We start from the raw sequence: 13,774 nt of genomic DNA on the forward strand, positions 1-13,774 counted from the left end.
CGAAAATGATCAAGTCAGAAAAGTGCATAAGTTCAATCCATTCGATAAAGGATTTTACCCTAATTGGACTGATCAAACGTATAAAATCACTAAGATAGATAAAGGTCAAAAATTACCGGTATATGAGTTAACTGATCAGGCAGGAGAAGTCCTAAAAGAGAAAAAGTTTTACGACAAAGAATTGCAAAAAGTAACTACAAATACGCATAGAGTTGAAAAGATACTGAAAAGAAGAGTATATAAAGGTAATATTCAATACTTCGTAAAATGGATCGGATATTCAGCAAATTATAATTCATGGATCAATTCGGAGGACTTGACGACGGTGGAGTGATTAGCTCAAAACTTTATCTTTTTGTAGGTCAAATTATTACGTTGTTCACTATAGTTTTGATATCATTGATTAATATATCTCTAAACACTGGTGATCAAAAACTATGGATAACTCTTTTGTCAATGTCTTTAGGCTGCATATTACCCACACCTAAGTTCAGTAGTAAAACTCCTGTACTATTCGAAAGGGCAAACAGCAGTGATATAAAGACAAATGTATAATGAAAATGTAACTATGTACTAAAATGTCTCACTCATTTTACATAACGCTTCCTAGTAATGTTCATTTTGAAAATAAATTAAGTGATTATACTACATATCTACCTTCTCCTATTAATTTGACTGACAATTATGAAGTAGCATTAACAGAGATATGCTATACTAAAAGCTGGTTCAATCTACAAGGAATACCTTATCTATCTCTTATTTCTGATGGAGGGATTTTTCTAAGGCAATATTCTGATTTGCAACCGGGTAACTACGACTCAGTAGAAGACCTTGTAGAATTAATCAATGGTCAAATTGTTAAAAAGTTTTCGCGACCCAATGATAAACAAAGTACACTACCAATACTATATTATGATAAATACTCAAAAAGAGCCCACATGGTAAAGGGTGAGATAGTTGAAGGGAGTATTACGCAGAAGGCACTTGTTCATCTCGATGATGAACTGGAGGATATTCTCGGGTTCACAGAACTAAGTTCCCAGCAACAGAGTGATGTGAATGCAATCAAGTTTGTCAGCTTTGCTCAAATCAAAGAAAAAAAGAAAACAGCTTGTCGTTTAACCGACATTAAGGCTGGCGTGCATTCCTTGATGGTTTATTCTGATATTGTAGCCCCTAACATTGTTGGAAATGTGTATGCAAATCTGCTGCGAACCGTCCCTCTTGACGAGAACGCAAAGTTTGGCGATGACGTCAATGTTACTTTTACGAGGCCTTACTACAAACCATTGTCGGCAAACACTTTCAATAAAGTGCATATTAATATAAAGGATGATTCAGGACGTGATATTGATTTTCGCTTTGGAAAAGTTAGCGTGACATTACATTTTAAGAAAAAATGGAAAACTATTATTTAAAGCAAGCAGGTAATGGACTTCCTCTGCAGATATTTACAGGTGCAAGATATCAAAGAGGTGCAGGTTTCTTCGGAAGGATATTTACTACGCAAATTCTACCGATTCTCAGATATTTAGGCTCTAAAGCTATTGGAACTGGAAAAGCAATCTTTGATGATATAAAGACATCATCAACAAATCGTATTATTGATACAGTCAATGAAATAGCTAGAGAGGCTATAAAAAGGAAAGTACCACCAAGCAGTGCATCAAATTCGACTAATCAAACCGGAGAAGGTATAAAAAGGAAAAAACGGAAGATAGATCATAGTAAATTTGACTTTTTAAAATGAGTTCTATTCATAAACTTTCCCCTGAGGCTTTCTTACCTGAATTGGATCTTTTTACAGTACCTGCTACGCAAAAATCAGTAGAGTGTGGATATGAAACGCAGCATAGATCTATTTCAAGTCTTGAGTCAGCTAAGAGCATGATAGAGTTTCATGTTCCTACATCTGAAAATGAGTATATTTTAATGCATGAAACTTATTTGTACATCAAAATACAACTCACTGTTGCTTCAAAAGATGAAAAGGTTCCTGTTGACTGGAAGAAAATCATTCCGGTTAATAATCTTCTTCACTCTCTCATAAAGAAAGTAGAACTTAGTATTGGAAATAAAAGTGTAACTACATCAAATGAGCTATATGCTTACCGCGCTTACATTGAAAATTTGCTTGGATTTGCTAATTCAGCTAAGAAATCTCATCTTGCTTCTTGTTTATGGTTTGATGATGATTCTGAAAGATCATCATATTTCATTCCTGATGACAAGTCAAATAGCTCGAAAATTGTTGATCTTTATGGTCGACTTCACTTAGACTTAACTTTTCAAGGCAAAGCATTACTTGGCGGTTGTGATGTTAAGGTCAAAATCATACCGAATGATGTTAGTTTCAGTTTCATGTATCCGAATAACATCAAGTTGGAGATGAAGGTACACGATGCATCTCTATTTGTTCACCGACTTCGAGCAACACAGCAACTTGTGACGGCGCATAATAAAGCGTTAGCATTGGCTCCTGTGAAATATCCTATTTCTCGTATTGATATGCGTCAAATGATTATCAATGCAAATTCAATGGATGCAATGATTGATAATATCGTAATTGGTCAACTTCCTCGCCGAATGTTTCTATTCTTTGTGTCGCATAACGCTCTCAATGGTAATTGCAGTTCTAACCCATTCAAATTCGATAATTTCAACTTATCACACGCTGCATGTTATCTTGATAGTGTTCAGTATCCTGCATGTCCATATCAACCTGACTTTGATAATGGAAATTATATTCGTGAGTTTAACAGTCTTTTTCAAGCAATGAATATGAATGCGACTGATTCTAGCATTGATATAACACGTAAACAGTTTGGAAAAGATAAAATGATTCTTGCTTTCAACTTTGCTCCGGATTTATCCCATGGATGTGGAATGGTTGGCCATGTTAATCCTATCAAAAGAGGAACAATGCGCGTCTATTTAAGGTTCAAACAAGCTCTAGAAGAAATGATTGATGCTGTTCTATTTTGTGAATATGATAATTTGCTTGAAATTGATGTAGATCGAAACATTCATACTGACTATAATTAATAAAATAAAATGTTTGATTATGAAATTGCAAAATGTCTTGAAAATTCCCCTGACTTCAGAGGTGTTTACCCCCGGGATAAAGTACCTAACTTTACTACTTATCCCTTTTCTATCATTGTTAATACCGATAAAGCATCTCAGCCTGGCAGGCATTGGGTGGCTGTGCGATGTTCAGAAAAAACTTGTGAATACTTTGACTCCTTTGGTCTGCCACCGCTTTATTCGGAATTCAAAAAACTGTTTTCTAAGAAAACACTCGCATGGAACAGTAGATGTGTGCAACACTCATCATCGCGTACATGTGGTCAATTTTGTATTGCTTTCATCAAAGCAAGAAACCTTGGAATTAAATATAATGATTTCATAAAAAGGTTTAACAATGATCTTCGAAAGAATGACAAAGTAGTGATAAGAGCAGCAACCACTGTTTAGTGCATTTCATTTGCTTGATGACTATGGATACAACAACATCTCCTGCTGTTACTAACATTGTAGTTAAGTACTTCTTAAACTTTCATATTAACCTGGATTTTCTCAAATTTGCGTTATCATGTGTTGATTATCGACCAAAGCGATTCAATGGAGCTATTGTTAAGGATTTCGGGTGTTGTTTACTCGTTTTCAGAAATGGGAAAGTTAATGTGGTTGGAAATAAAACGCTTGATCAAGCAGAGAATGCTATAATCGAATTTTGCAAAGCTATTGGTCAGCCTTGCGACTACACTGAAAGGAAAATAGTAAACTTGGTAGCTGTTGCAAAGTTTGCACAGCAAATAAATCTATGTAAACTTCTAGAAAAGTATCCGAATGATTTCACTTACTATCCTGAACTATATCCAGCGGCATATGCAAAGGATGATAAAGGAAAAGTGTTAATATTTCATACAGGAAAACTTGTATTCACGGGATTCAAAAATATTGAGGATGTTAATTTAGTTTTTCAAAGAATTTCAGCTTTATTTTCTACTTTACTTAATAAAGATGCATGATTAATTGATAAGTTTCAATCGTACAATTTTGGTTATTTCTTTTCTACATATTGGACACGTTTCAAGTCTTGGTGTACATTCAATGCATGAGCAGGCATGATCGCAAGGCAAGAATGCGCAACCAATCTCATTTTCATAGCAAATCGAGCATGTATATCTGTCTAAATTTCCGACAGAAGGTGTAGGAGCATCGTTTTCCGTTTTAGGTGCATCAATATAGCTTTTCTTGCAATTTTCGATAAAATCTTGACCTTTTTTGATGTATACGAAGCAGCAGTTAGGGAAAATATTGGCATGTATTGCCCATGGATCATCACCAGCTTGCCATTTAGTCAATGATCCATCGCAATGATAGCAGCATACTATGTCAAATAGCTTTCTGTAGTAAAAACCTGCTTCAGCGAGGTCTCTAATATTGATTGTATCAGCTAGAGGCCAATCATCAAAAGTTAGGATACGCTTAACTATATCCTTATACTCAGGATGTATTGCTTGTACTGATGAATAAGTTGGATATCCCCGGGAAAATGTAACAACTCTTATGTCTAATGCTTCTTTGCCCTGATGATTTACTTGCATCGGATGAGATTGTCTCTGCATACTTCGAAGTGATTGATCGATCGCTGCATATTTAATATAAGTTGCTGACTTTCTAAGAACTTCTTGTGCTCTTCTACTACCGATTGTAGGCTTATTGTCTTCAATGTTGACCCTTGAGACATTGAAGTTGAGGAGGGGAGACGGTGTATCAGAAGGACCTGGTGTTTCAGGTAAAGATGCATAACCCGTTCTGTCTACTTCGTCGTACCCTTCAGCTGATACTGAGTGTTGAGAACAAGCATTATTATTGTTGGCCCTTGATACATTGAAGTTGAGGAGGGGAGACGGTGTATCAGAAGGACTTGGTGTTTCAGGTAAAGATTCATCGTCTTCTTCGTCGTACCCTTCAGTTGATACTGACTGTTGAGAACTAGTATCTAGGAGTATATTTATCCTATTGTTATATTCCTCATCGACATGCATAGTAGAAACACCTTCATCTGGATGTAAATATGCAAGTTGAATGTTGCCTACATTGTATCCTAAAATGAAGGGGCAAATCGGACTTTGTTGTCTATGATCAACCCAATGCAAATCGTATACTAAAGGAACATTATATTCATAATGACAGAAAGCACATTTAACAAGTCTTTCTTTCCCTGTATAATAAAATCCATCGATCACTAGCTCATATCGAGATTCAATTCCGTTTGTCCAATTGTCGAAACCTTGATAGAAAGACTGCAGTCTGTTCTTTTCATCTTTCATGTCAGAAGCAGATTGAGGATGGGCTTGACGTGGGTTCATGGTTTTAGATAGTACTAGTTTTGAGATGATGTTGAAATTGTAGTAAATATGTTGACGTTACTATACCAAAAGCAGAAGGATAAATGAAAAAGTCTCTGTCTTACCCTGCTTCTTATTGCAAACTAATCAAGGAAGTAGAAGGAGCTATGACTTCCGAGTATTGAGTTAACTAGAGCTAACTAGTTAGTTACCAATCTGCAACTATAGTTACGCGCATGTTCATAAGCTTGTCTTAATTGTACCTACCTTAATCGTACCTGCCTTGTACTTGTCTTAATTGCGCATGTCTTAATTGTTGGTATCTTAATTGTACTTGTCTTAATTGCGCATGTCTTAATTGCTGGTATCTTAATTGTACTTGTCTTAATTGTTGGTATCTTGATTGCGCATGTCTTAATTGTTGGTATCTTAATTGTACTTGTCTTAATTGTTGGTATCTTAATTGCGCATGTCTTAATTGTTAGTATCTTAATTGTACTTGTCTTAATTGTTGGTATCTTAATTGTACTTGTCTTAATTGTTGGTATCTTAATTGTACTTGTCTTAATTGCGCATGTCTTAATTGTTAGTATCTTAATTGTACTTGTCTTAATTGTTGGTATCTTAATCGTACTTGTCGCAATTGTTGGTATCTTAATTGTACTTCTCTTAATTGTAGCTATCTTTGTCATAATACATTCAATTTGAACATATGATGTTAATCTGATTTACTATGGTACAGGATTTAATCACTTTAAAGTTGAACTGATTAAACCATAAACTGATTAATATTGGGGTATAAGTATGTTGAAGTTTTGCTTACCAAGGTATTCGATTTACATACACCGATCTAGTCACTATGCCTATCCTCCGTGATATCACCTCCGTTAAATCTATCCCCAATACAAGTGTTACCCCTATCAATACACCTTCCCTTCTCAAAAAGTTCAAATCAATTGAAAAGGGCAGAGGCATTTACTCTGATGCAGTTTATTTTAATGCTGTGTTCACTCTACTATGCAAGTTTTTTGTCGATGACGAAACTGTCATCAAAAGTAACTCAAAGTTTTCCATACTGAAAAAATACTGCAGCTGCACAAACGTGAAAATGTCAAGAATATATGGTGCTGCGACTGGGGACCCTCGTCTGGCCATAAATTGTACACCCTCAACTGTAGTGAGAGAAGCCCGCAAATGTGCGAAGATTGGCGAGAAGCTTTTGGTAGTAACAGCCAGCTTCAATGATATAAAAAAGGATAAGGCACACTCTCGTTTAGTAATCCTGCATCGCGATACCTCATATCGTATGACGGTTTATGATCCTATGGTACCCCTAGAAGTGAGCCCTGGCAGTATCGAGAAAATCATTGCCAAAAAATTGAATATAAGATATGCTGATATAGCTAGTGGAAGACAGGAACTTGGGGAGAGAACCTGCGTTATAAACAGCCTTAAAAAAGCTGTTGAAATTATGGCTGGCCAAAAGAAATTGAAAATTGTAAAAAAAATATGACTTTGTTGCGAAAAAATATATTCAATAAAGTATTTCCGTTTATTGGTTGTTTTGTTTATTTCCCCCTTGTTCTTTCCCTTTTCCTGTTTAGCATGCGCGAGTTAAGGCCTCCCCTTAAGTTATCAATATCCCCTACTTACTACTTTCCATGATCAATTTTAACCATAAAAAGATGAAAATTACTCATAAACCGACAGAACCACTGGTTGCACAAAGTGTCAAGTGTCAAGAGAGAAAGGTATTTTAATCTTTGCAAAGGTCACTAAATTAACATGCAGAAGATATTGCTAAAAGGACAGAATAATGTATCAAAAGAAAGGAAAAGAGATAAGCTTTTATAACAAAAGAAAGATTAACCGAAATGTCTCATCAATACGGTGTTTGTTTATTCAATTTGAATCATTGGTTTAACCGACATTCATGAGTCAAAAGGTTGAAATATTTTCTTTTGTTACACCATTATCCAAATGACTATCCAATGTTTCTTGGATTATGCCTTTGTTTGACTTTAGTTTCTTTGTTTTACCTTATTCTTCTCTTGAAACTCAAGATTTGGAGCTTAATTAGTAAATGTTATGATCGAAACTTTAACTGATCTAATTATTTTGAAATATTATCTTGGCAGTGAGAGTTTATCTTTGCTTTTGTGTTTAGAAATCTTACGATTTAAAGTTACTTTTGAAATGAACTAACCAACATTAATTATTTCGTGTAAACATTCAATTCAAGTTCTCTTTTTTTTGTGTTGGTTCCATTATTCGTATTACAATTCTTGGATTTATGAGGGTAATATTAAATTGACAAAGCGAGACAAAAGCTTTTATAAACTCAATGATCAGCATGAATATCATCAAATTGTAAGGTAAGTTATCCACCCAACATCTTTATGCAATTTAATTGATTATATCTCATATTTTCTACCTGACAATATGCGTTTTATTTTGCTGTTTGTTCTTGTCTTGGCAGACAAAAATGTCTTGGCTTGAAGAAATAATAAGGATATGGTTAACTGCTACAGTGATCATTAGTTAAGATTGAACAGGAAAAAAATGGTGAAAAGGACATGAGATGGAGATCTGGTCAAAGTAACAGAAGACTTATGATTATGATACTGAGGAGGACAACGACAAATCTGATGATGATGATACTGCTGTTGATAGTGATAGTGCTGGTGCTGGTGATGATGATTATGAGGTGATAGAAAAAAAAGAAAAGAATCAAGAAAAAAGAAAAGCATTCAAGACAAACAGTTTGTTTCTTTTCTTTAAGTTATAAAGAATTGTTTCCTTTTGTTCCGAGTCAGGCCAATTTTTTATATTAATATATTAAAATGAGTGGTGGTGAAAAAAGGAGGTCATCATTAAGAGACAAATAAATGTAAAATAAAAAGTCGGACAATATGGAATCCAGATAATGGTTAATAATGGTGGTTAAGACAAAAAAGGAATGAGATGAAAAGCCTGTAGTCATCGCTAAATAAAAGGAACCAGTTGAAGAGACAATGAAGGAAATGTGTATATTTCTTTGGATTGGAAAGAAGCTTACATGAACAAATCTTTCATCATTTTTCACCAACCATCACGTTTATTGAGATTTTGACTGATGATGAATGTGATGACAATCAAGGTGTAAGTTAAACAAAAGATTTGTCTAAGGAATCTGATGGTTATTAAAGCAGTTAAAAGGTGTGTATCTGTAAATTTAACTGTCTAATGCAACTTTTGCGCTTCTAAAAGCCAGCCAGTTTACCTGTTTCACTTGAATTTCTGTTTAATTCCGTTTTCTTTTTTTGTTCAACAGCTACAGGAATACTTGCATCTATCCTTTCAAGTGAAGTTGTTGTTGGCTCATAATTGTTATCAAAAGACTTGGAAAATTGGAGAATAATTATTTAAGAAAGTCAAATGTAAAGTTTACCGTTCACTGCTATTGGTTTAAAAGAGTTTAATGAAATAAAGAAAAGGATTGAACAGGTAAACAACAATTAGAAAGCAATTAGAACGTTAATTATACATTTTATTATTAATGTAAATATTAATTTTATTCTTACTCCATTTTCACAGGATTCATGTTTTCGCAAACATTGCGGTATTATTATGCTGTTTATAAATTGAAATTAGATGGAAAGGATATAATGATTGAAACTCATGGTATATACACTTGTTCATCCAAGTATACATTGGACAATCATGTTTTGTTAAATTTAAAGATCAAGTTGCAGTCTTTTTCTGTCATCGTTTGCATGGATTCAAATGAAAGACAAGTCAACAATTGGACATTTTTTTCTGTCTGATCTAATTCTTGTCTCAAATGGACATACACAAGTAATCAAGAAGAAGCAGCTACCTTATATGAATCCGTTTTTTTTCTGTCCTTTTTTGCTCCAACTAGCTTTGACTACAAAACTATTTTGCTGAAACTATTCCCACAATGACATTTACTTTACATCTAAATATTACCTTTTCTCTTACGACACATTCCAAGTAATTTCAAACCTGTTGGGTGGTGTGTTAACATTCACACTGATTGACAGTTGATGATGGGTTTTAAGGGAATGATTCCGTTTTGGTTCCGGTAGCATGGCTTTCAATGAATGGATGAAGGTGCCAAAAAGTCCTCTGGCAGGTTATCAATTGCAGCAAGATCATCTTCTCACCTTAACGTGTCAACAGAAAAATAATCAAATGGATATCAAGATACACATGAAGTGATCTTTCTTTAAAATAAGAAATTTTGGTGTTTTTCTGGTATTCACTGACAAATTTCCGACCAAACTTTCTTCCTCCAGGCAAACAGGGAAAAGTTGCCAAACCAATGAACATACTAGTTTTATCGATTGCCTGAAATTATCCATAAAAGATTAACTTTACCTCAAAGAGTAATTTAGAGTAAAGTTTAATAGCAAGTCTCCTTTTAAGGCCTGATCGAACCGAAAACACCATCTTTTCTTCATTCACTCTTCTCTGTAATCAATGGCACAGACGCGTGTAAAAAGCTCAACTATTAAGACTGAAAGGACTGTAAACATAAATACTTAAAGCTGTTCACTACTACAGTCCATAGTTGTTTAGGAAGTTGGTTGTTTACTGCAAGAAATCCGGTCAAAAATTATGGTTCCACTGCAATTTCTCCCCATACATCTATTATTTTCAAGTTGGCCTGGAATAAAGATTTGCCTGTGTTTATTTGGTCCTACAATACGATTTACTATCGTCAAAAAACCCAGCAATTACTGATAAAAGTGGAAGAGAGGGAGAAACTTGCCTAGAGGTTGTTTAGACCTTGTCTGAAGATTACATTTGTAGGCTAAGATCCTCTTCTTTATTTTCTCGTCTCTCTTCACTTCTCTTCTCTTCCTTTCTTTTCTTCCATCTTCTCATCTTTTTTCTCTTCTCTACTTGCAGTGGATCATTGGGAGACAATGTTGTTTTCGGTCATGGCTCATGATTTTTTTTCCTTCAAGATTTTCTTCTCTTTTTTTTCTAAATATAAACACAAGAAAAAGAAATAAACGGAGATGCTGATGATGATGGGTAAAGCTGGTGAGGAGTACGAAAATGATATAAAATGGCAACAATAATAGTTAACTGACTATGTTATTCAAAATGGTCACATTCCTGTTAAATTGGTAACTATAATTACAGCGATTATGGTAATCATGATGGTGACAGTGATGATGAACATTTTGGCACCAGTAATAACAACATAATTTAACAACAATCAATCTATTAAACATTTTATCAACTTGCAGCTTCTGGTTGTTACTTGTTTTCCCATTCCTAGCCAAGATCAAGGTCTCAAGGAACCATTGGATGATCTAGATTAAGTTAATAACTCATGAAGCATCACAAAAGAGGATAAACCGGATGATTAAATGAACTGACTCATTTAAATAATTCACATTATTTAACTTCTACATTTATTACTCTTATTATCATTATCTTTACCATTATCCTCGTCCCAACATTGGGTTCAACAAAGATCATAACAGTTAACAAAATAATTGTTACTTGTAATCTAATAATCAAAATAACAGCACACTCTCCCAACTAAATAGTCAAATCATATTGTTGCATTCAATAGCATTTTAAAAGTCCACTTTCACATCATCATTTTGATTAAAGATTGAAATGAAATTCTTTATCTATTGATGAAACAGAATCATATAGATAAATGAAAACTCATTTTTAAATACATTATTTATTGTACTTTTCAATTGATCAGTCTTGCAATTCAAGTTAATTTAATTTAAGGTGTTTATTAATATATTTGAAGTTGGTTCTATTGTAAAACCCACGAAAAAAAACAGGAAATGATGAATGAAAACCTACAATGAAGACCAATCAATCAACTATCTAAACTAAAAATAACCTTCATTTGAGTGTAAAGATCAACAAAAATTAAATATAAGAGATGAAAATGAGCAAACTATATAATATTTGAATATTAATAACATAAAAAATGTGGTTTTATGAACAGGTAAAGTGCGATTGGCTACAATGATAATCAGGTTTTTTTTGTAAGTTTGTGTGAAAATGTTTCAAACAGCAAAATAAAATTGAATTGAATATGATGAAGGAGATAAAATTTTGATATTAAAATAATAATAAAATATACTGGTAATGATAGCGATGATGAATAAGAAAATGGTAAAATATGAAGATGAAGATTTCAAGAAACACTTGGTATCGTTTCAAGAATACTTTACAGTATTGAAAGTGGTAAGAAAATATAAGCAAAGTTGAGATCAACATCTAACATGATATGAGTTAATAAAATTGTTATAACAAAAATTGAGTTTAAAGTGTAAAAGAGTTACGAAGCTAATTCAAGTTAAAATCATCAATTCATATTTACATCGCATTATCATCATTCATGATGGAAAAAATTGGAAAGATGAAGAGCAATTCGGAAAAAGAAACAAAGTTTATACCAAAATTGATATAAGTGATTGAATCACAAGGGGCAAAGTGAATGTGCATGTGTCAAAAAGGGAAAATTACAAAGATCTTGTGTACATTTAAATATATCCATAGACATGTGGAGACAGATTTTCGGGTAAAATATGTTTAGAAGTTTAAAAGTCTTTTCCTGTTCACATGTTGGTTCCTTTGCTCTTTCCTTTGTCTCGTTTCTTCTTTTTCTTTCCACTTCTTTGCTCCTTCTTTTCCTTTTTTCTCTCCTTTTTTCCGGTTCAGGCACGGGGCAGGTTGAATGTAAGGTAAGACCAAAGACCATATGTCTTTAAGACGTCTTTCAACTTATGGTAACCACGGGTCAATCTAGTTTTCCTCTCTCTCTCTCTCTCTCTCTCTCTCTTATCATCAGCATCTTGGGTCCAACAGCACAACAACCTTATACCATCTTTGACTGAAAACTGGAAATTTTACCTTGCCATACTCTGTGGATATAATATACGTTTAACCAAATTAATATTACTTGAGACACACGAATGTCAATGGAAAGTTTATAACAAAGAGAGTTAGTAGATGTGTGTTGGATGCCACACTGCGTGAAGAGGTTAGAAGATGATGATGAAAGAGAAGAAGATGAGGAATGAAGAGAAACTGAGTGAAGGTAAGAAGAAGAAGGGAAACAAAGAAAGAGATGGATGTTAAGAAGGTTTGCAAGAGGAAGGAGAAGAAAAATGGTTTTTAAGAGAAAGGTGAAATTATCAGACTGTGAATTTATCTTCAGGCTTTATACTTACACTTATTATTATTTTTATTATTGTTGTTATTGTTGATATCACTTGAAACTATCTAGTAAAGATAAGTTAAGTTGAAGTACAAGAAAACAAAAAAAAATAAAGGAACCACAATTAAAGTAAGATGAGAATTAATCTCAATTGTATCAATCATTAATAATAAAAAAAATTGGTAGACTTGATTTACGGTGAAAAATACAAGTGTCGATGAGGGATCATTTTTAAATTGAAGTTTGTATCACAGAAGGTTAGAAATATAAGAAAAGGATTGACGAGTTTGGATTAAGTTTCATTATTATTATAATCTATTATCATTATTAATGGTTTATTTATTTAATATTTATTTAATGATAGCATAATTGTTATTTGAAATAATGGAATGATTAGGAGAAACAATTTGACAACTTTGTAAATGTAAATATAAATTATTCATTTGAAATCAAGGTTTGGTCCAAAAGCTTTCGTTTAATACAGTTTATCACCTTGGGTGATGATAAATAAGGTTGTTGATACTTACAAATAATAATAATAGTGAAAACTGATTACAATCAAGGGTGATGATAAATCTAATCCACCCAATAACTGACCTTTAATCAAAAAAGTAAATCATAAAGTATGAAAAAAATGAAAAAAAATACCCAAACAAACAAACCCAAAAAATCTACCCTTTTTACCAGATTACCGAAATATCGATACCAAGGATTGAGTACAAAGATTATTTCACCTTTTTAGACTGATTGTTGGAGAAAATGAAAAATATTTCATCCAAACAGCACCTAAATTTGAATTATTTATCAACAATCTTTTAAAAATTAGTTTCTAAATTTTTAATCAGTGTTTCAAGGGATTAAGGAGAATGAAATTAATAATATAAAGTACGTTTCAATCCATGATGTGATCAACTCACAACAAATGCATGTTTATGTCACTCCACATAATCTACACCATTTCCATTATTAACATCATCATAGTCGTTATCATCACCATCATCATTTACATCACCTTTACAATGAGGTCTAAACAATCAACTAAAATACAGACATTAACAAGAGTGAAATGTAAATTGGTAACGAATCCTCATCATAAACAGCGTCTATTGACCATTAAACAAGAGAGCAAAATAGGAAGGAAAAAAAATCTTGATTCTCTCATTTGTTATATTTATATTATATTTGTTCAGTGTTTGATGGGAAA

The 13,774-nt window shown here is 33.2% G+C and overlaps 1 protein-coding gene and 2 long non-coding RNA genes across 3 annotated transcripts; 2 read left to right on the forward strand and 1 right to left on the reverse strand.

Moving 5' to 3' along the window:
• Nucleotides 1-1,746: 1,746 nt before the first annotated feature.
• LOC149094206 (uncharacterized protein F54H12.2-like) lies at nt 1,747-3,045 on the forward strand. Its single transcript, XM_089267439.1, has one exon. It carries the CDS (start codon nt 1,747-1,749, stop codon nt 3,043-3,045), a length of 1,299 nt encoding a protein of 432 aa, XP_089123565.1.
• Nucleotides 3,046-7,334: 4,289 nt separating this feature from the next.
• Nucleotides 7,335-11,072, forward strand: LOC107360735 (uncharacterized). The gene is made up of 5 exons (XR_001568363.3): nt 7,335-7,735; nt 7,840-8,558; nt 8,674-8,846; nt 8,937-10,174; nt 10,278-11,072. It is a non-coding gene; the product is annotated as an uncharacterized LOC107360735 (long non-coding RNA).
• A 225-nt stretch (nt 11,073-11,297) lies between these two features.
• On the reverse strand, nt 11,298-12,730 carry LOC107360736 (uncharacterized). The gene is made up of 2 exons (XR_001568364.3): nt 12,584-12,730; nt 11,298-12,274 (listed from the first exon to the last, which is right to left on the reverse strand). It is a non-coding gene; the product is annotated as an uncharacterized LOC107360736 (long non-coding RNA).
• Between the last annotated feature and the right edge of the window lie 1,044 nt (nt 12,731-13,774).

Source organism: Tetranychus urticae, chromosome 2, assembly GCF_039701765.1.
Source record: "Tetranychus urticae isolate SD_2017Ah chromosome 2, NJAU_TeUrti_SD_1.0, whole genome shotgun sequence".
NCBI classification, from domain to species: domain Eukaryota; kingdom Metazoa; phylum Arthropoda; class Arachnida; order Trombidiformes; family Tetranychidae; genus Tetranychus; species Tetranychus urticae.

Excerpts from the sequence above, each read along its gene's own strand:
- LOC149094206 (XM_089267439.1), top strand. The coding sequence starts at position 1,747 with ATGAGTTCTATTCATAAACTTTCCCCTGAGGCTTTCTTACCTGAATTG.